This window comes from Athene cunicularia (genome assembly GCF_003259725.1).
Source record: "Athene cunicularia isolate RWA chromosome 4 unlocalized genomic scaffold, athCun1 chr4_part3, whole genome shotgun sequence".
NCBI classification, from domain to species: domain Eukaryota; kingdom Metazoa; phylum Chordata; class Aves; order Strigiformes; family Strigidae; genus Athene; species Athene cunicularia.
Genome location: NW_020799100.1, coordinates 21,490,217 through 21,512,685, shown reverse-complemented (window position 1 = coordinate 21,512,685; position 22,469 = coordinate 21,490,217). Strand labels below are relative to the sequence as shown.

General features: G+C 45.0%; 1 protein-coding gene across 1 annotated transcript; it reads left to right on the top strand.

Moving 5' to 3' along the window:
* Positions 1 to 342: 342 nt before the first annotated feature.
* On the top strand, positions 343 to 18,482 carry LOC113480128 (transmembrane protein 182-like). The gene is made up of 6 exons (XM_026848747.1): positions 343 to 416; positions 2,011 to 2,230; positions 4,794 to 4,911; positions 7,010 to 7,108; positions 9,720 to 9,857; positions 17,537 to 18,482. The coding sequence occupies exons 2-6, from the start codon at positions 2,078 to 2,080 to the stop codon at positions 17,764 to 17,766; spliced, it is 738 nt and encodes a 245-aa protein (XP_026704548.1). The 5' UTR covers positions 343 to 416; positions 2,011 to 2,077; the 3' UTR covers positions 17,767 to 18,482.
* Positions 18,483 to 22,469: the final 3,987 nt, after the last annotated feature.

Sequence of the window (22,469 nt, the reverse complement as noted above, 5' to 3'; positions counted from 1 at the left end):
TGGGAGGGGAGTAAGTGGCTGAGGAGGGACAGTGTGTGTTTGTTGCTGTAGAGGGTTTGTTTCCCCGGCGGCACTGCCGAGGGGGCGCGGGGGGAGCTGAGCTGCTCCCCCACGGCCACGCCAAGGGGTTTCGGTGGGAGGCTCTATTTTGTCAAAATTATTTCTCCTCTCCCTTAGCCGACTAAATATTTTCTTGGAAGAAAAAGGATGGTTAAGCAGGCCGGAAGATATGATGTATATTTTATATTTTCACGTCCCTGAAAACGGCCTTTGTACCGCAGCTCTCCCCACAGAGGCACATCCCCTGCGCCCCGTTTGAGGGTCTCTACCAGCCAAGAGAAGCCCTGCCGGGGGGACTTCCATCTCGTTATACCAACACCAGAAGGCATTCTTCCACGTCAGTGACCAACCAAGAGGTAAACCTAACCCGTGAGGTGGCCCGCTGGCCCTGTCCTGCTGCTCCACGTTGCCTTGCTCACCTACCGTCTGCCCCACCGTGCCAGATGCAACAGCTGCTTCTCCCCTCCTTGCACTCGTGCCTCTTGCAGTCCCACTCTAGCTCCAATTAACAGGGCGGTGGGGACTGTGGCCAAATTTTGACCTTGCATGACAAGTCTGCAACCTGTCCCACCTTTTTTTTTTTTGGGGGGGGGGCTCCTTTGGGCAGGGACCTCTCTCCTGGATCCGATGCGATGCCTCACGTGCTTGCAGTCAAGTTACACAAACAGCAGCTCTGCCGCTGTGACAGTGAGGAGGAGAGGTCTAATGTATTATTTAAAAGCTATCCCTGCAATATTTAAGAAAGAACAATGCAGAGGATAGAGTAAATTATTATAATTTAAAGTCTATTGTGCTCATAGAAGAATGAGCATATTCATCAGTCCATATGCCTCAACAGTTGGCTACAAGTGTAGTCAAAATTTTACCCAAGCCTCTCCAGTTTCCCTAACTAGTGTGCATTTTCTCCGAGATACCCATATGTTCACAGTAATCTTTAACTATTAAATTGATTTGGAAATTAATTTGGCAACGGAAAATCCCCCATAGGATAGGGAAGTCAACGTCTTCATCTATCCCCCTTTTTAGGACAGGTCATGATTTAGGCTAAGGTTAGAAAATCAGAACTTGAACTTCCACTGCAATTTAAATTTCCTCCTTCAGCCTCCTGGCATGTTACAGGAATATAGTTATTGCTCTGCAGAAATTATAATTTTCCTAGTCTGGCATCCCATTCCTGGCAGTGATCTACAGCAGATGCTTCAGCAGAAGACAAAAACATTAGGAACCAAATGGCAATGAAATTCCATGCAGGAATGTCCTCATCCCTCTGAGACACTTCTTCCACAGCAGGCTGGGGTGGTGGGAGGGGTATGGATGCTATATAGTCTGCTCTTCCATGGCAGGAGAGAGAACATCTCTCTACAGCTGCAGAGCAAGACACTTCAGGTATGCTGGTCCATACACCGGATTTTAATGCTTCATGCCTAGCTAGATGTGGACCTGCCCGATTTAAAGGTGTTTGCATCGCTTGACTGCATCACTTCGGAGAGCGCCGAGGTGTTTAAGGTATCGCTGGTGTTTTAGTGTTGTTGCTTGGATCTCTTGGGTGAAAGCCGTGTGAACGCTTTGCTCAGAGGAAGCAGGAGCTGAGGGAGATGCGTATTGCACGAGGGTCACTTCTACGCTGTGCTTGCGAGGACGTGGCAAACGGGGTTTTAAAAACTCTCCGGTGTCCTGGGCAGTTCTGCACCGTAACCCTTCGTGACCTACAGACGCTGCCTGACGGGCCGAGGCTGAGCTCTGAAATGAACGGCCATGTGTTTATTTGGAAATCTTCCTGCTCTCTCTCAGTAGCTATTTGTCATGTTCCTTAACACCGCAGCTGTTTGGTTACGCCAGGTCAGCTGCTTTTATTAGTCCTGTTCCCACCACCCACTGAAACTCACACCAGCCAGGAGAGGATTATTACCCGTGCCCAAAAATAGCACTTCTCTCGTTCCCCTCTTCCAGTGACCCTGGAAACTTCAGCGGTTTTCTTCTTTTCTAATTTCCAACTCTGCTGCCTACCTGCTTCCCCATGAAGGCTGGAGTAGCCGCCCTCACAGCCGGGATCCTCGGCGGCACCGGCGTGTTGCTCTTTCTCATCGCTTTTGGGACGGATTACTGGCTTCTAGCTACGGAGACCTGCGGTGTCTTCCAGCGTGGGAATAGCACTCTGCAGTCCGGGGAGGTAACCTCTGAAATACTGTCTTGTTTTGGAAAAAAAAAATGACTTATTTAAATAATTTTAAATTTTTAAAGTTTTAAATCTGCGATATGTATGCCCGTTGAAAGCAACCTGCTATAATGTCAGCCTGAGCTACCTTTACGATCCCAGGCAGCTTTTCCATAGTATCGAGCATTTTGACTGAAGTAAAGTGTGTCTAGGAAACATTAAGACAGCACCTCCGTAATCTGGCAGATACGAACATTAGGGAATGAAAGGTAAAAATGTAAGAGCTTTGCTTGTTGACAGCATTTGCCTCTAAAGACAAAAGGTATCTCCTGATATTTGCCATTAAAAGATTTCTCCCTCTGTAGTTTCTTCATTTAAAAATAGTTCATATTTTAAAGTGTAGGACTTGGCAATCATTTACAGCTGAAGTGATACGACTACAGCACCGACAGAAAACAAAAGCAAACATCAGACGCAGAACGGAGTAGACAAAGAGTTCCTGCCCATCTACCAAGAAAAGGCCTATATATGTTTTTAAGGTTCAGATTTATATAGGATTTTTCTTAGCAGGAGATGTAATTTTCCAAGGACAGTTTAGTGTTTTAGTGCTGACTGGCAGTATCACGCATTTATGGATCCTTTTGGAAGTTTGATTTTTAGCTGCACTTGCTGTTGTCTAACTTTTCAATGAACTAACAACCAGATCAGTTCCTTGAGCCACCCACTCTTCAGAAATGTTTTTTGTGCCGATCAATGTGTGATTTCAATTCAATTCAAAATGACAGGAAGATCCTTGTTGTGTGCAGACTTTTTGTTACTTCAAAGTTCAATCCAATTAGGTTTGATTTTTTTTTTTTTTTTTTTCCTGGTGTGGTGAGTCACACTGGGTAAGCATCATGATGCCAGCAAGAAATATTTTCTTTCATTTCAGAATCCCATAATCAAATGTAGGACACTGTTCACTTGAGTCATGTTTCCAAATGACTTTCTCTATTGGGGAAAAAAAAAAAAAAAGAAAAAAAAGAAAAACTGCCTGGCAGAAGACACTGTCTTTACTGTTTAAAGCGGCACAGTAAAGCCCCGGAGATGTCAGAAAGTCACGAACAGAGGAGTGCCGCTCAGTTTTTGTGCACTTGGCAAATGACAATGTTAATTGTTTCGGATTTTTGTTTGTGCTGTTGTCTTTTAAAGGGGAGAGACCAGAGACTTTGCGCCGCACGACATGAATAAGCATCTCCAACGTTTCAGATGCGCTCTTGGCCAAAGCGTTAGCGTGCCTGTCACTAAGGCAGAGCGACTTCAGAAGCGCCAGGCAGAAATAGGAGCTGCTCTTACTCTTCCCCTGAGCTATTTTATTTCTATTTCAGACACTGTCTCTATTATTTCTATTTCAGTTACCGGTTGTGTACAGCAGGCTCTGTTTTTACCTTCTCTGCCCTTTCTTAAACTGGCAAACCCTGTCCCTTACAGATAAGGATGGTCTTGCGTAGCTGCCAGAGAGCGATTAAATGTGCCGTAGATGCACAAAGTCAGCAGCCGTCCAGCTGATGGAGTTTGAGGGCTGTTACCATTGTCACAGCTGGTATTTTCTTCTGAAAGTAAAAGGAGAATCAGGTCAGAGGTCCGGAATTGGTCATAACTTGAGACATAAAACCCTCAAGGCGAGGGGAGTGTCTCTAGCACCTCCCTGTTGAGTCTCTAGTTCACAGGGCCCAATCCTGTGTGGAGCTTCCCCGGCCTCCGCAAAATTTAATTTTGTAGCAGTCACGGTCTCCTTTACCAAGCCTTATGTAATAAAGATAAAATTAATTTTGGCTATATTTTTAATAAGTTCTTTTGGTAAATAGTCCAACGCTCAACTTTGCGATATCCTCCCTGCTGAGAAGACCTAAACCTTGGTCTCACAGGGGGTTAAAACAGATTCATGAAAAAGGAGAAAGTCTCAACATCCCTGTCGTGGTCTGTGAGAAGGCTGGTGCGAGCAGGGCGATTTGTGTCTCACCTAAGCTTAGCATAACTTCTACTGGGCTCAGCAGAGGGAGAGAAGGAAGGGAACCTTTGGGCTGGTGATTGGAAGAGGCTCACTGGGAGAGTTAGAGCTGGGCTTTTGGGGTTAAACCGGACCTTGGACCCTGCAGAGTAGCAAGGACATCAGACCTGTTGCATCGGGTCACGCCCGAAATTGCTCACCTGGTAATCAACACCGGGTTACAACAGCAATGACATTTATTTAAGGGAAGTGTTTAAGAAGTAGAATACGCCCAGAATGCTCTGCTCCCCAACATACACATCCAGCTCTGGCAATCGGTGGTTTGAAGATATCAAAGAAAGAAAATCTGCCCTGTGAAGGTCTGGAGGTTGTTTGTTACCAGAACATGTTGTAGCTGTGATATGGCAGAAAGTCGAGGGCAGTAGCTGCCTCTGTGTTCCCCATCCCCTCCAAAACCAACTCAAGCAGCGACAAACGAAAACCCCAACAAAAAGGGAAAACCAGCAACTGCCTAAGCAAAAATTACACACTTTCCACCTTTCTACCACGGTTCTCCCTGTATCAGCTTGGGCTTTCATTTCTCCACAGGCTGAAACGCTGGCAGAGGCCAGGCGGGAGATCCTCACTTTCCATCATGAGGGCTTCTTCTGGCGGTGCTGGTTCTTTGGCGAGGGCTACCCAGAGACCATCTGGACCTTCTGGTACAGTGAGTACGATGCCACCGCACCACATCCGCAGCATTTGCTCAGCGTTTGAATTGCAAACAAGCACAAAAGGGCTCACAGGGATGAGGAGGCACTTGACCTTTTTTCCTTTTTTTTTTTTTAATTTTTTTTTTTATTATTCTCATCATCAAAAGCAAACTTGGCTCACCCTTTCTGTGTTTTTTTTTTTTTGACTTGGATTTTGTTCTCAGAGGGTTGTTCACAGAAACGTAGGAAACTCTTGATGCCGTTTAATATATCACTTACTTTTGGACTGGTGGCTTCCACCAGCAAGGACAACTCTCCCCTCCCCGCCTCGTACCTCCTGATGGTTGTTTTCAGCTAAGGGCTGCTAAATTTGACCCCATGTCTTTCCTGGCCGTTAGCACTGCTCTTTTGTCAGCGTTTTCAGGCATCGGGATGCTGAGCATTCCCACCTCCCACTCATTTCAGCACGGGGAAGGCTGGACGTGCATGAGTGTGCGCTCCCTGGGTGCTCAGGACCTCTAGCAGTGGGCAGTGGTGGGCCACGGAGAGCCGTAACCACATGTCTTTATTCTCTCAAGCACACAAGACCTTTATCTTGCCTGCTTTGCTTTTTAAGGTCATCAAAATTACACGTGTGAATAGAGAGAGATGGATGCATAATGTGGTTTTTTTTTGTTTTTTTTTTTTTTTTTTTTTTCTGAAAGCACATTCACTCTTCAAAAAAAAAAAATTGAAGGAGAAGGTGAAACCTGTTCTGAGACACCAGTTGGTGCTGCCTGGTGGCCCAGTGAAGTGTGGGGTCTTGGCCCAGTGAACCAGGTGCTCCCACCAGAAAGAGCCAAGGAGTGAGACCACCCCAGAGCAGACCTGGCACCAGCCCCGCCGGCCCCCGAGCCAGCAGCCGGCTTGCCCGCCTTCGTGCGCAGTGGGGAATTAGAGGACAGCCTTTCCCCGGGATGCCGCAACCCTAGAGGAGCATTGGGGGTGGAAAAAGAGATTTTTAAATAAGTCCTGAAGAGGTTTTAAACACTGCAAAAGCCTTGACCCTGTGCTTGCTGGGGTTTCAGTCTGCTCAGAGATGCTTACGTGCCTGTGGAGCGGCGTGATCGTCTCGTAGGGCATTTGGCTGCAGATAATGCAGATTCCCACAATAAATTTACTCTGCGGTGATTAAAATTTCAGATGATCTTTGCTGTCTACCGGTCCCTGACCTGTGTTTACTCTAAAATCTTGCAGGAACAGTTAGTGCCACTGTTCAGCTGAACAACATGAGATTTTTCACACGGAAATTTTTTTTTTGATAAAAAAGGACAGGCTTGAGAGAGTGAGTTTGCTATCTAATTACATTATATGGAAATGCATGATATAATGTTACCTGAAGTAAAATGACTCTTGCTGATAACTGGCAAATTTGTGTTACTTCTTCAGGTATTTATTATAATAGGATTGATCATGGCAAATTAATTTGCTGCTCTTATGAATGTAATAATTAATTCAATAGGTACTCCATAGTCAATTTAGCATGAACTAATGTCCACCTATTATAAAGTGTTCCTTTGAGCTGGGGAACATATTTAAATAAGTGGCCAACCATTAATTAATTCATTTAACATTCATTCTATTACCGTTAATCATGATAAGCCTCAATGGTATTAATATTGATGGGGCACTTCCATTCTAATTGTGCTTTCCCTTCTCACAAACTGGGGGTCTTGTGAGGGAGCTGGTTCTGGGACCCAGATACTTTTGTCCCTTCCAGACCGTCTGGCGCATTTTCTGGAGGAAAAGAGCAATGGGAATATTTACACTGATTTCAGTTGCTCCATGATTGATGTCCACCTCAGCCTCGGGTTATGAAGATGAGAAGATGTAAGGGTATCAGTCTCAGATCCTCTTATATCTTCCTTCTCTCATCATTCTTCTTTTTCTTTTTTTTCTTTCTGACCAGGGTTTACTATCTGTCTTTACTCCCCAGCTTTCTGATTTCAGTGAGGGGTTTGTAGGTTTTGCAGAATAATACCTTGCTATCTGAATACTATAACTGTGATTTTGCAGAAAAGAAAAGCAAACGGGGTGTTTTTTATTGTTGTTGTTGTTTTTGTTGTTTTTCAGCCAGCCAAGCGCACCCCAAGTTCTGCATGCATGGCTACCTCTTTCCCATGCCCATTGCTCTTGGACCTTTCCCCCACCCTTCCTACGACACAACCGCAGGTGGGTTTCTTGCCTCCTCCCCCAGCAGCTCCTTTCCCAAGCGATCAGGCAGAGATTTACGATGTGTGTCAGTGCTGTGGTTCTCCCGTTGTAAATGCCTGTGGCCAAGCGTGACCAAGGCTTTTGGAAAGCGGCCTTGCTTAGTTGACTGCCCCAGGCTATGAGCACATCGAGATGTTCTCCCACATCTTCTCTCCTCCAGACCCAGCCATGCCTGGCCATGAGCCGTGCACCCTCCCGCTGGGTGCTCAGCACCTACTCCTACGAGCAAGGGAGGATGCTAAATCCACTCCCTCCCACCTCATCGCTCACTGGGAGGAGCTGGATCAACCCCATGGCCAAATCCAGACTCTGTGAGCAAGCAAGAAAAGTAATTTCTCCTGGGCTGCAGGTTTGCGGCAGCCCAGTGCTGATTTGTTTCCAGTCTGGCTTCCTGGGAGAGCTCTGGTGTTGATTTGTTGCAAGGCAAAATAAACAAACACTGGGAAATCAGTTAAAGACCAAATTGTTAAAAGATCCATGTAGGTGACTGGCTTATTTTTAACACACCGAATATGACACAGTTGGAGAGCTCTCCTTTCAACTGGTTCCCTTTTTATTTATGTTTCTCTATATTTTCAGAGTTCTTTAATGAATCAGCTGCTGTTAGGAATTTTAATTTGCTAAATTGGTGGCAGCAGCTAGAATTAATTCCATGATCTTTTTTTGAAATGAATTGATTTCTTTAAATAGTGTGCATCACTCTGCATCGCCTCCGGGGAACTGGGGCAGGCGTACTGCACAAACAAACATCTTGACCTTTTCCTTAGCCTTTAGCAGTACCTTTTTTATTTTTATTTTTTATTTTTTTTTAATGAGGAATTAATTTAAAAAAAAAAAAAAGAAACATTTGTCAGTAGAAGCATGTGAGGGAGAGCAGCTAATTTCTTGTGCTGTGCTGTGCAGGATTCCTGCCTCAGGGAACACGCTGTAGTGTCAGTTGGATACGAGGGACCTGTCGGCAGGCGGAGGAGGAGCCCGTTGCAGGCTGTGTGCAGCAAACATATGGGTTAAGCGGTGGGATTTTTTTCAGCTTAGGAGAGGCAGGCATGACGTCTAGTTTCTGAATGATCCCGCTGATAAACGCACTACGTTGTCCGTACTAAATAAAGGGCCACGGAAGCATCTGTCCCTGCCCGTCAGCCCTTGCTATGAAACCCTCTTCAGCTGCCTCGCAGAAATGCCCGTTGGGACAGGTCCTGGGAGGGTGCTGGGGACAGGGGCTGCACCCCGGGGTGCTGTGGGGCTCTGCCAATTCACCTCGGTACTACAATCCCCGGGGAGATGAGGATGTCTCAGCGCCCATGTTTAGAGCAGCAGGAGCGTTGGGCTCCTCTGCTGCACCAGCCCCACTTGCAAAGCCCTCAGACGTCTGCAGAGAGCAGGTACTTCTGTTGTTAACACTCATTTTATTTCAAGCCAGTCCATCCTCGGATGCAAATGATGACAAAACAGGAGGCTGTCCAAGAAGAGGGGTCCTCCAGCTATTACCTGCTCCAGAGATAATTCTGCCTTATCTGCATCCTCTTAGGATCCCTGAGAGAAATGGGTGACGGGAGGTTAAACATGAAAATGAATTCTGTGGTTTTGGAGAGTTCAAGATACTTATCTTTCCCTAAGTGGCTCTCCTGACAAAATGGTTTAAAATGAGTAAAATGCATCTTTTCTGTATCATTTTTCTTTCAAGTGTGAATCATTTCAGCATTACCCACTTGCTCGTGCTCGGCTTAAATCTCTCTAACCAGCGCTTCTGAAAAAAACAAGAGGCAGAGCGAGGTGTGGCAGTCTGAGGGGATCACATAAATCAGGGGAACGGGGAGCAGGGTATCGGAGAGTCTCTGCCTGAAGATCGCCACCTTTGGCCAAGGTTTATGGCAGTGGCTGGAAGAGACTTGGCTACTGGGAGACTGAAATGAGTGTGCTGCGTCCCAGCCTGTGGGATGTGAGGGACGCAGGCTTGCTCGGCTCTGCCTGGTGCGATTGCATGAAGTCCCGGCAAACGCCCCAGATTCAGCGCATGAAGAGGCAGCTGTTCTCTTGCCCTGTTCTCTTACTTGGAGTCAAGCTTGGTCATTAATGGGGGAAATCACGAGCTCCCGTTTTCCCTGCAGCCCTGCTAACAAAAACCGCCTTTATTTTAAACCAGGAACCTGGCACCTTCCGTAAGTGTTAATTAAAATGGAACAAAGATGCAGTCTGATTCCATCTCCCCAAATGTTGCTGTTTTCTTTCCTTTCTTGCCAAGCTCTCCCATTCCCCACAGGCACAGCTAAGCACGGTGTCCTTTACTCTCACCCCCTTTTGTGGTGTGCTTCCTTGGCAAGCCCTTCCAACCCCTTGTACTCATTCCAATCCCATTATGTAGGGCACGACATTGAACCTGAACTTGCACCGCTTCCAGGCACATCGCGCCCATGCCGCGGCTTAGCAAAGCAGGAGCTCCAGCTCTGCCTAACACGAGCAGCTTCACAGGTTACTGCTTTTACCGTGCCTGAAGCAGGAGTTAAGCATGGACTGAAGAAACCCGCTTTTCCTCTCCTTTCCCCTGACTTTACTCTTTTTGCCGGTGCAGTGTACAGAGGCTTCTGGACGGCGTTCATCATGCTGGCCGTGGCCGCAGGGCTGGTGGGAGGGCTGCTGCTGGTGTGCGGCGTGCCCTTCGTCAGCCCTCGCTCCTACAAAGCGGGAGGCGGATTCCTCCTCACCTCAGGTAAGCGGCGGCACCGGGGTACGGCCGCGCTCCGCTTGGCGCCTGCGGGGACGGGGAGGCGGCCGGGGGCGAGGCGCTGGCGGGGATGTGGGGGTCTGATGGGAGCTGCACTGACTTGGACTAAATGATTTCCCTCTTTGCCCACCAGAATTAAACCTCTATGCTCAGTCAAGCTTTAGCAAGATAGTCCTTAGTCCTAGGGAGGCTGGGTTTTGGGAAAAATAAGTTGGGTGTTTTTTTTTTTTTCTCCTACTCTTCTATGCAACCCAGAGGAGCAGAGACTTTTATTTTAATAAAGCCCATAGCTGCGTTAACCCTGGGCAGCAGTCATCCACGTTCTGTTCCCCTAAGACAGTCTTTGCGTTTGGGCCTCTCCTGTCCCTGCTGCTAACATCTGTTAGAGCTGGAAACCTTCACTGAGTGATGAAAGGCGTACCCGGCGACTCAAAATGGGAGGGCTGGCTTAATAAAACCTGAAAAGATAAAGCAGTAGCACAGCAGGAAAATGAATTAAAAATGGGCATTTATTCGTTATTCCCACTGCCATTACAAATGATTCCAGTGAATTATCACACGGGCTTTTTCCTTTTCTGTATTTGAGAAGGAATAACTGGCTTAACTCGTAGAAATACTTGACTTAGTGACTCAAACTCAGAAATAAAGCTTTTTTGTGACTCGAGCGGCTAAAGGCTGGAGCTCAGCTGAGCCATGCCAAGTGAAGAACTTCATTGTGAAGTCAGGCCTTTCTCTGATAAACCACGGCTTAATTACGGATGGCACACCAGGTCCCGCTTCCTCACACACAGCATGAATCAAACGCAAGCCAGCATCTTGCCTCCAGTTTGGACTTTGAGTATCCCCAAGTTTTTGGGGTTGAAAACATTCAGGAAAATATTTCACAAGGAAGGTCCCAACCCTGACCCTGGAGGAACTCCACCCAAACCCCTTTCAATCTCACCGTGCCCTGCCGTTATTACCTTTTACTCTTTCCCCCCATTATTTAGCTCCCTGTTCATTTTATAGCTTCTTTCCTAGTTTCTATCTCCTCCGGCATGAAGGAATATGACATCTATCTATTTGTCTAGAAAATTGGGAAGGCACTAAACCAATTTGGCCCTATGTGCCTCTGCTAATTTGCTTTGCATTTTGTCCGGTTTTCCATTTGCCTCCAGGTCTTCAGTTACTGAAGGGCGAGCAGCAAAGCCTGTGGGTATCTGCTTATTTCTTTCTTATATAGTTTAATAAATACTTGGTTGGGTTTAATTTTCCTGAAGGCAAATCTCATGTGGTTTGCAGACACAGATTTCATGTGGGAGTGCAAGTGTCTTGTTATCAGATCTCCACCAGGTACCAATACCTTCTGCTGAGTAGTGTTGGCCACTTGACATGTGTACATTGAAGTCATCTCTTCTTGTGAGACTAGGGCAGAATATTTGAATTCCCTCACTCTGGCTACCTCACTTAAAGCCCTATTTCTTCAAAACACTCAACTTTCAGCCCAAATAGAAAACCTAAGATCACTCACCTTGTGACACTGGCCAGATAAATAAAATATCACGCAGAAAAGGGTGTCGAGTAATACTGAATCACACTATTCAATTTTTTTTTTTTTTCCATTGTTTCTGCACTTTATTTGACTACTTCTTGATTAAGAAGCTAGGGCATAGAATGTGACACTTTTTAGAAAAGCTGATTATGCATCACATAAACCTCTTGGCATTAGACAAAGATGCTGCTGTTTAAATTGAAGTTTGTACTAAAGCAGTTTCAATCTGAACAGCAATCATTGTTATTAACTGTCATTAGGAGGAATGAGTTCAGCTGAAATAGAATTCCTGCTATATTTTCAATCTAAATGATAGCTAGGAGAATGAAATAGTATTTCAGCATTTTCAGCGAAGTTTACTTAGAGTTTCAACTGATCTTTTTTGGGGGGAGTGGGGGCATCCTGAACTCAAACCTCTGGATCCTGCTTGACGCTGGCTTCCTGATGGATGCATGCCTCCATGGTTATTTTCTTGCTATCCCGTCTAAAAATATTTTGCATAATTGCGCTGAGCAGTAGGAACAATAGATTTAACACAGCTCCAACTCCCCAGCCATCCCTCTCCTTCAGATAGCGGGATGCGGAGAGACGACGCAGGAGAAAGCGCGTCTTGTCTTCTAATCGTGGCCTATGGGTCAGTGTTAATTAACCTCCCTTGCAGAAGTGATCTCTCCTTGAGGAAGTGTGAAAATGTTGGCAATGTGTAGAGCGGGAACATGGTCTGGCAGTCGGATGGTGAGATGGGGCACGATGGCTGGAAGATATCCTGGCCTCTCAGGGCATCCTTTAGGTGCAGCTTTGTTCTGTCCCTAAACTCCCTCTGCCCCTTTTGGCAGCAGCCTGTGCTGAGGTCGTGACACCACAGGCCTGGTTAATCATCACAAAATGATGATGCAACATTTGCCACCGAAAGGCTCTGAAGATATTACTGGTGCAAATGCACTCCCAAGCACATTTACGGATAACCCGCCTGACATGGTCTGGAGGAGTTATGTGTGCCCCTCTGTCACGGAGGGGGGAATTCAGCGCCTAAGGGTGATGGTTGCTATCGCTCAGTTAGGTCTCCTTGGGTTACCTCTCCAAGATGCCTTTTATTTACTGCACTTTCAAGAGGACAAATCCGACTGTCTGCCAGCTACCGCAACAAATGTAGTGCTCGGTGGGTGGCGTTTCTGAGAGCCCTTTCAAACGACCGGAGCCATCCCCCTTGATTTCCTCTGCTGGGTGACTTGGGAAATACAGCCGGAGCCCATCTGACATTGGCTGCTGCTCGCATTTGCACATCTACCTCCCCAGCTGAGCAGTTATCCTTGCCAGCCTGCTCCCAAAAGCACCCCAACTGCATGAGCAAATAGCCGGCGTGCTGCTTTCCTTCTAACGTTGGCCATCACAGACTTAGCTTCGGTGCTTGCAAGGGGGAGGCAGATCTGCCTGGTGACTAATTGTCCCCTTGTTTCAATAGTCAGATGACAATATGATTAATTATCACTACAATGTCACCGAGAGGGCCGGGTGAACGCTGCTCTGCAGCTTCTGGAAACGGTTTGAATTACTGAGACAGCTTTGCTTGTGCTCCTCGGTTTTCTGTGCTCCTGCTCCTCAGTTTTCTGTGCTTGTGCTCCTGGGTTTTCATTTCTTTGGGCATTTTAGAGACCAGGCTTAGAAGTGAGCCCGTGCTTCATCTAGACTTGGGGCAATTACTGAGCTCCCAGCACTGCCCTTGGACGTTTGGACCAGCTGCACAGCTGTAGGCTTCAGTGGAAAAATGACCTGAGCTCTACTTGGTGACTTGCTCAGGGGGAAAAAATCTGCTCTGGAGGGAGCGGACAGGCAAAGTGTGAGCGTACGGTGAGTTTTCGAAGCAAGCCATAAGGATGCACGACACAGGTAGTGTTAAGCAACCCAAAGAGGAGCTTGTTATCAGCTCGCCTTGCACTGGAAAGCACAGATACATGATGAACCACGTACACTCCACGCTTCTTCAGCCGCTGTGGTCCTGGTGCTGTTTCGCCAGCATCCCCACTTGCATGCTCGCACCATCCTGCAGCCCCAGGATCGCTGTGGCCGTGAGCACAAAGCCTTTCCTGAGCTTTTGGAGTCATGAGGTGGTCATGCTCTTCAGCATGAGCTGACTGCATTTAAAAAAAAAAAAAAAAAAAAAAAAAAAATTGGCAATCTCGGGCTCCCCACATGCAGTAAAGACTGACAGTTATGGAAGGGCAGCTGAAGGTCGCCCCTCCATTTCCTCGTTATTAACATCCTTAAGAGGCAACTAGTGAGAAAGGCGAATGAGTCAAAGTTCATTATTCTCATAATTAGCAGATTACACGAAAGTTCAGTAGCTTCCACAGGATAAGAGTTAAAGATTGAGTTCACTCACCTGTCCCTACAATTAGCAGCTATAAAGGTGTCACAAGGATATAAAGTGAGAGAAAGAAAAAGCCCGACTCCAATTTACTCACAACGAAGGTGCAGCCCTCCTGGGAGGGGGAGATGGAGCGCCAGGGTTTGTTGTCCTGCAGTTAGCAGCGGACGAAGGAGAAAGATTTAATACCCCACTTCAATTTTCTTGCAATTAGTCCCTCCCCAGAAGATGCCATTGACCTCATCAGCATGGAGATGGAGTTTCGCAGTTAATTTTTTTTCCAGACCATCCTAATGAACAGAGGCAGAAGGAAAGGGAGGGAAGGAGATCACTTGGCTAATTTTCCAGTGACAGAAACCGTAGGGATGCTGAGAGGAGCCGTGGGGTTGGTCTTGTTTGGCGAGGTCCTCACTTATACTTACCCAAACCCAACACACGTCCTGTGTCTCAGGTGTGTGCGCCAATGCCAGCCTCACTTCTTGGACAGAAAACTAATTTTTTTTTTTTTTTTTTCACTTTTTCATTCTGCTGCCCAAGGCAGGAAGAAGTCTGTCTCTGTACAAAGCGCTTTGGGGCTGATAGGAAATGAAGATATCTTTCTGCTGCAGCAGAGACTAAAAGCCCCCAAAAAGGAGGTGGTAAAGTAAAACCTGTTCAAAAGGCGAAAAATCCAAAATAAAATGGAAAAACACTTACTTTGGTCACATGGGAGTGAAACATCCTGATTTTCTCATTGCTAGGAGTCTATTAACGTTTAAAAGCGTGACAAATTTTCGGCAGCTTCATGAATACTTGTGATTGTTCCAAGTAAGCAATTTTTTGCTGAACTTTTTTTCAGTGAGCTGCCCTCTCTGCGCTTCCACCGTCCTTCTTCGCCTTCACCTGCCCTTTTGATTTTCTTTTCTCGCTGAGGAGATGGTGTAAATCCCAGGGACTCCTCACCACTCAGCTGTAATTATTCCAGAGGAGAAGGCTGCTTACTTTACACTTTCTTGTCATTTTTCCAGAGTGTGAAAATGTTCTTAATTTAGATGCTGTGGCCGTGCCATCACCTCCAGTACCTGTTTAATAATAAATCCTTCCGTACCCAGACCTGGCGCTTCTCCTGGGGTGAGGGGAGGGACAGTTTCCCCATCCTTAGCTCTTGGCACGCTTGGGGACGGTGCCACCCTCTCACAGGGCTTCCCTGAACCCTCCGCAGTAAGAACTGGTAGGTTTTAATCTGATCGCTTCAATAAACGAGGCTGGGACAATTCAACGCAAACTCCCTGGTTATTTAAAGTCGGAGAATTCAAAAGTACGCTACCGTACCCGTGTCCTCTGTCCCACTGGGGCTACGTTTTCATTTGCATCTCTTACGGTAGGTATTATAAGCTAATGAAATAGAAATTGATCTTTAAAAGAGCACTTTTCAAGGTTCAGTTGCTATCTAATTAATTTAATTTCAAATTACATCAGTAATAAAGACTTAATTGCCTTCTTATCAATATATTGTATTTTGTAAAGGACATGTGACTATTTAAACATGCAATTGTTTTCTTATAGTAGAATAATTGGTATTTTAAGCATACAGCTATCATATTAAGTGTAAAATATTTATTTGTGCACTTAATTTCAAGTGGTATCAAAATCTCAATGAACATGCAAATGTTACAACAGCTGCTGTTTAACTCCTAGCCTGCCTCTCCAGCAACCACGAGGACTTTTCCGTGTGAGGGGGAATGGCTTGAAATCACAGTGTGTGGTGATGTAAAGTATATTCCTATGGTTACACCGAGTTTTGATCATTAAGATTCAATTTGCAGTCTTAGGGTACAGGAGGCTGTTTAACAGACACGGCAGCTTTGGCTGGGTAGCTTCAATTTCGATATAATACATAGAAAGGACTTTGGATGCTCTATACCTTCGCGTAAGTCTCTTTTTTTTGGCTACAAGATGTGGAGGTTTGTAGCAGCAGATGTGCTCGTATCCATTATAAGCAGAAACACGGTTAAGCACTGACGTGTTTTCTCTGACCAAGGTTTCAGCAACCGCCATTGCTAAGCAGATGTATCAGTGTCAAGCTTTACCCACTTCCTTTGCTTAGCATGGGAGTTGGATTTTGTGGTAGTATAAGCTGCCAAGAAGAATAATTAAATATAGTACAAGCTACCTCTGATTTAAAAATTTCAAGGGGAGAAGTTAAATCCAACAGAAGCCGCAACACATCCAGAAAACTGTGTGGTAACTTGTCAACTAAATTAGTTTCAAACTGTTTACTTCTACTATAAAAATATTGTAATCTGTGATGTATTTATTTCATATATATATATGTGTGTGTGTGTGTATCTATATGTTATACAGCACCATTTAAAAATAGGAAGCTTCTAGCTGTGAAGTAGCGAGATCAGATATTATTGAAGTGCTTTCAGATCTGTCATCACACCGTCACTGTTTAGTTTTAATATATGTTGACTTTAAAGTGCACTGTACATATTCATTAATGCGACACAGTAAATAATACTGGGGCCACGCTACTTTGTTTGTCATCTGCTTCACACGGGGGAGCTAGACCTGCAGCCTCCAACCTCTATCACTTTGAATTATGGGGAAAGGAGGTTCCTATTAAGTCACAAAAGCCCCCAAACCCACCAGGGGCTGTCCCAGGCCCGGGAGGTGCCTGTTTGCCACGTGCTTTTCAGATGTGACCGAGCTCTTCCTGTAGACGTTGACCTTCGACGGGTATGCATCTGGAAATAAGAGATGGCGAGGTCTCACGGGAGATCTGCTATTTGGGTCGCAGGCATCCTGCAAGGCTCGGGAGGCTCCGAGGAGGGAGAACCCTCGCTTAGCAAGGTGCTGACCTTGCACTCGTTGCTCAGGCTGGAGTGTGGCCTCGGCTCTCCTCCTGCCTGGCTCCAGGGGAGGTCAGAGGAGGTCTCACTTGCCAACAAAAAGACTTTCTAGCCTTATGGTAAAAGCTGTTTATTATTCTTTTTATTATTCTGTTATTTAGTAGCCCATCTGAGATTAATACCTCACGGCTACATGCCTTTTCCCCTCTATTATGTGTTATTTCTCTGCAAATAGAAATATCTACATTTCTATATGATATCCATACTCCTTGCCACGTGTTTTAATGCTTGCTTGCGAAGCTCATTTTAAGGAGGGGGTAACACCAGACGTGGAGGGGAGCTGCCATGAGCTGCAGCAGCTGCTCAGCATCTGCACGGGCTCTGCTTGCACTGGTGCCGGGGGTAGCAGGTCTGATGCTGGGTAACACTTGCCATCAGCAGGACTGATCTCTGTATCTTTGCTTTTCTGGTGGAGGGTGAATCTGACACTACTTGGAAGGCTAGACAAAAAAAAAAAAAAAAAAAAAAAAAAAAATCCCACTCATCTCAGGCAAATCAAAAATTAAAAAAGGCAAACCGACCCACCTTTAAGACAGGAATGCGGAGCTAGCCTCATGCAGATCCCTGCTGGGACATCAGCCGTGGTCATGCTGGTTTCTCCGTGGCCGTATCCAGCTGTAACGGAGCCCTCGGTAGCGGTTAAAGCACGAGGTGTCGGTGCGCCTGCGGCTGGGCACTGTGGCGTGGGTCTGGCCCGCAGCGAGCGGGCTTGGCTTTCACAGGAGCCTGCAGAGCAACGTACGAACAATAATTCTGCAACTTTGGCTTTGATGCAAAGGACCTGCAAGAACAAATGGAAATCTGTTGCAATCTTTTCTCAGTTTCATTCCCGTGTGTCAAATGCAGAGAATAACTCATCTTTGTCTCTTTCCAGGAGGGTTATTTCTCCTGCTCATATTTCTCTTTGTGATCTGGAAGGAGTTTGCCGCTGATTTTCAGAAGTACATCCTTCTGGAGAGAAGTGAGATGTGCACGGACGACGTGCCCGTGCACGTGTATTATGGGTGGTCGTTCATGTTCGCCGCAGCGGGAGTGCCCCTGGTTTTACTTTCTGGACTCCTCTTCTACCTGATCGGCAGAGACATTATGAAGTCCCTGGAGTAAGACAAGTTTGCCGCGCTGAGAAAGCCTTTTGAGAAAATTGGTGATGCTCCTTGTAATGAAACGTTCGCAAGTTTTGAGGACTAGATCGTTTTGTCGCTGCACGTGTCGGTGTCGGTGCACGATTACGCTCACACGGAGGCAGGGGTGGAGCACTGAGCACCCAACCGCTGTCCATCCAAAGCCAGCCCCAGCTGAACATCCCCATTTTCTATACAGTTTTGAGAAATCCAGACGTGCCTATGGGTTTTTCTCTGCAGCCCGAGGAAGTGCCGCCGCTGTGGAAAGCAGCTCCCCCAGCTCCTGTTTCTGTCAGCAGAGCCCCGCATCCATATTCAGCAGGGCTGGAGGTTTATAGCATTCCCAGCATCCTTGTTTCTTGTAAAAGGTAATCAAATCTGGCTGTGGCGGTGTCTGCTATAATGTCTATTTCTGAAAAGCAATTAAGGATGATTATTTTTTTTTTTTTTAGCTGGCTCTAATTGATGTCAAAGGACAACCATTTTAATGGGATGTCGGGAAACATGAGAAACTTTACTTTTTTTTTTCACCCCCCCCTTTAAAAGCCCTGATTCTGATGATACAAATGTACCTGGACCTAACCTAACTTTCAATGAGTGAATAAACCAATTTCTGTGGCATGAAACCTCACGTGAATTAATTAACATTTCTTTACAGCACCACATTACTGTGCTTTTAATATTTTCCCTGGATGCAGCGTTGTGGGGATTCGCAAGCCCAAAACTGGAAGATGGCCAGAGTTGGGGGAAAGGAAGTAGGAACAATCAGGGTTATTTTTTATTTTGTTTGTTATGGTAGACCCTGTCAGCCAGCTCAGCGTGGGACCTTGTTATATTTTACAGATGCAGCTCCGAAAAGACAAATTATATACCGTTTAGATATTTTTTAATTCTTGCAATTTCTCGGGTATACGTTGTCTGACAGATTGCAGTGGTCCCATGGAGAGTAACGCGTGTTAATTCTACACCAAACCATCGAGGTACTGGAGGTGAAGTAAATTATACGCAGAGGTTTGCAAAGGCACTTGAGATATGACAAAGATTTGATCTTGTCATGTTTTTCAGGCTGGATTTTGATGCTTTGAAGTAGTTTGTTGGGCCTTTGCTTGCTGAACTCATTTGCATAAATTTGAAGTCAATCTTCCTAAAAAAAAAAAAAAACCAAACCCTGCACGTTGTTCTCACGGATGTCATACTTTGCACTAGGCATATATCTCCCGAGCTTTATGTCATACTATTGACTCAGTATAGTTAATTAATAATGTAATGTAAATCTCTTCGAGAGAGCAGTGAAGATTGTTGGCGGTATAAAAATGTTTGTTAATGCTCATCGTAAAATATTATTCAAGTCTGGCATTTCTTTCCTTTTTGGAGCAAGTTCTAATTATTCTTTTACAAGATTCATGGCATACATACAGTGAGAAATTGTAATTCCCACATGTAAAGATTAGTTCTTTTGTATGAATAACAGGCTTGGTCTACAGGTCTTAAGCAAAATTCACGCTGTTTTCCGTTAATAGAGGTTTCGTTTGAAGAGAATTGATATATACAGGTAAAAATCGTGGGTTTTCCCAGGGAAGACATGTTTCATGGCGTTTACGAATACACAGATATTTCAGTGTTTTATTTGGCCATTCTAAACTGGGGTTTTTTGGGTTGTTTTTTTGTTTGTTTGTTTTTTTTTTTTTTCTTCATAATATCTCCTTGGGTTATGCCTGTGCCTTATCAGTTCTTCGAGTGATAGTTTCTCACTGTAAATTCCCTTTGAATAATTTTTGTCATTTAATTATCTATTCAGTGTAGAGATGAACACTTATGGTCACAAAGAATAAAAGTATATAATCCAGGAGCAGAAGAGGTCAAAATTTACAGTCACTTGCCTTTCACTGATCCCATAAAACAATCCAAGCATGCAGAAATGATGATCCCATAAGAGACACCAGGGCAGAAGAATGAGAATGCAGCAAGAAATCCATCAGACTTATTGATATCTGTGAAGCTGAGGATCCCTGAAGTTGTGAATATAGAAGTGAGTTTTATATTATAGAATGAAATATTTATTAACTTTCTCCATCTGTTCTTTAAAAAATTTAGTTTAATGTCATCAAGGCATTTATGGAATACATTTAGCTTAATCATGCATTCATGCCTTAGGGAGTAAACTATCCCTGGAGACTTGTTCATTCTGGATCAGGTCTAGAACAAGCAATAGTTTAAAACTCCATCATTCTTTTGAAAAACAGATGACTTTGAATCATTCCTGAAGAGAGGGCTTTTTTTTTTTTTTTTTTAAAAAAAAAAAAAAGGTCTGGTATTGAGCATACTCAAATAGCCACAACAATAAGGATGCAGAGAATGAGATTAATGAGATTATAGACTAGCATAACTAAATTAATCAGCTTCTCTACCAAAACCGCATTTGTAGCCAGCTCAAGTGTTAACCAAACGCATCATTTTGGTCGACTAAAGAGCCTACTTCCTCTGCTCTCAACTTTCTTGTGGCAAATATAACTCAAGCAGACAAAATTTTGTGTGAGGATCATCATTTCTGGAGGAGAAATTTCAAAAACAAGCTGATGGACTCGGTGGCAGAGTTTGAAATTGCAGAAACCACAGTCTCTTTCATCTGTTGAATGTGAAGAAGTTTGATGAAAGGATATTATAGAGTAGTGACAAGGACCTAATTCTGATCCAAGTTTTGTCATTATAAATCATGAGTAATTCCAAAGACTTCAGTAGACCCTTATCACTGTTAAACATCTGTAAGTCAGATCAGAACCGGGACTAATAAATACATTCAAAAATGCATAATTAAACCAGTGATTTCACATCACTCTGATGAATTTTAGTCAAGGATTTCTTCAAGGATGCTTTTCTCGCATTAGCATTTGACGTTAGTAAGCAATGAATAATTCCATTTTTTCTTCCCAACATCTGGGACACTTCCTGCTTTATTTGCTACTTACTGAACACTCGGCAGGAAATATTAATGAATCTTGGGTGTTAAAATACAGGCCCTGTGGATCGTGCTCAGGAGGCAGTGCTACATAGCAGAGCCTGTGTGTCTTGAGATTGAGAGGCTTGATTTTGTGAAGGAAGATATTGAGAGATTTCCCAAATTTGGGGGAGATATGGAGATTTGAGGAGTTCACCCAAAAGCCAAGCCCCTGCAGATCCTTCCTTCAACTGCTCCCTCATGCCAGGAAGACAACAATTAATGATACAAGATTTTCCCCTTGGTCAGATCAATTATTTTTACCCGTGATTCAGAAAACTAGCACTCAGGGATGCCCTGAGGCTGGGAAGGCGCTGGGTGACGGGCAGCGACACCAAGGACCCGGACCAGGAGACCGACGTGCCATGAGAGCAGCTGCTTTCTCACACCCCCCCAAGGCCTGGGGGTTTTTCTCTTTATTGTCAAATTCTGTGGTAAAATTCCATGTTTGGAGAGGTCTGCTGGCTCTTCAGAGCAATCTGCAGAGGAGAGGTGGGCTGAGCACCAGAGGTGGGCAGGAGAGCTTCCAAAGGAGGAAAGAAATGTCCCTCTGTATTAGCGTGAAGTGACCTCGGCAGCTCAGCATCCGACCAGGAGGGTGAAAGTAGCCTCTGCGATAGAAAACAAGTTAATTAGAAGTTAACCAAAATTTGTACCATCTTGGTGTATAACAGACCTTCTGGGATTGCTTGCTTTGACCTAGCAGGACTAACAAAACTTTCTACTTTCTCTTATTGTCCAGAAAAATCCCTCTTATCTGCACAGGTAGTGTTTCCACCTTGGTTAGACACACTTTTACTGGGCTCGTGTAACGAAATGTGAACGTCTGCAAGACAAGTATCTCCATCCAAGCTGCTCCCCGAGGCTCTCTACATGCCCTGGGTATCACTGGTGCTCAGGGGGCTGCTTGTCCTTGCAGCCCGTCCATGAAACACCGTGGAAAAAATGAAGTGCTCAGGCTTTACATCCCTATGGAAGATAACCAAGGGAGGGTCCCATTGGGCAGCCCAGCCCTCATCCTGCTGAGTCAGCACCTTCTGAGGTGCCTCTCGTCACTCAACCTGAGCAAACACTGCCCAGGGAAAGGCTGGTGGGAGAGGGCACAGATGCGGTGCGGCAAATTAAGACACAAATGAAATTAAAATAAATAAGAAAATATAAGCTAGCTCCATGCTTCGTGCACTGGGCTGTACATTACCGCAGGATTAAGTCATATCAGCCAGAGTACATTTTACAAGAGTGCACAGCACCTCAATCCTATAATCAATAAGCTGTACATGCTGCAGCACAAAGAGCTCTTATCTGGAATACCACTTTGAATTTAGTGAATTTATTTAATCCTTGATGCCTGCAGAGCATCAGTCCTGTCTTCTGGGTTAATTTATTTATTCCGGTGATCTATTTTTAGTCTTTCAAGTACTTGACATTTGAGAAGCAGATTCTTTTTCCCCACTGCCCAAAAACCATCTGAATTGGAAAAACTTTATTTACAGAAATGTATTTGTTTCCTAATTCATTCCCCTACTCTTTCTCTTGGGAACTAAAGCTCTGCTGTCAATACTAATAACCGCACGCTGAATGGATCAGGAAAGGCTCCTTTTCACCCTGCTTGGCAAAGCCTGTTTCTAAATCAGTGCTGGACATCCAGCGATCTTCTGATCTTTTTTTTTTTTTTTTTTTTTTTTTTTCCC

What these genes read in the sequence shown, in the direction of transcription:
- LOC113480128 (XM_026848747.1), top strand. Translation starts at nt 2,078, where the DNA reads ATGAAGGCTGGAGTAGCCGCCCTCACAGCCGGGATCCTCGGCGGCACC. An exon ending in TTCCTACGACACAACCGCAG is followed by an intron (nt 7,109 to 9,719) that starts GTGGGTTTCTTG and finishes TTGCCGGTGCAG; the next exon opens with TGTACAGAGGCTTCTGGACG. An exon ending in CGGATTCCTCCTCACCTCAG is followed by an intron (nt 9,858 to 17,536) that starts GTAAGCGGCGGC and finishes GTCTCTTTCCAG; the next exon opens with GAGGGTTATTTCTCCTGCTC.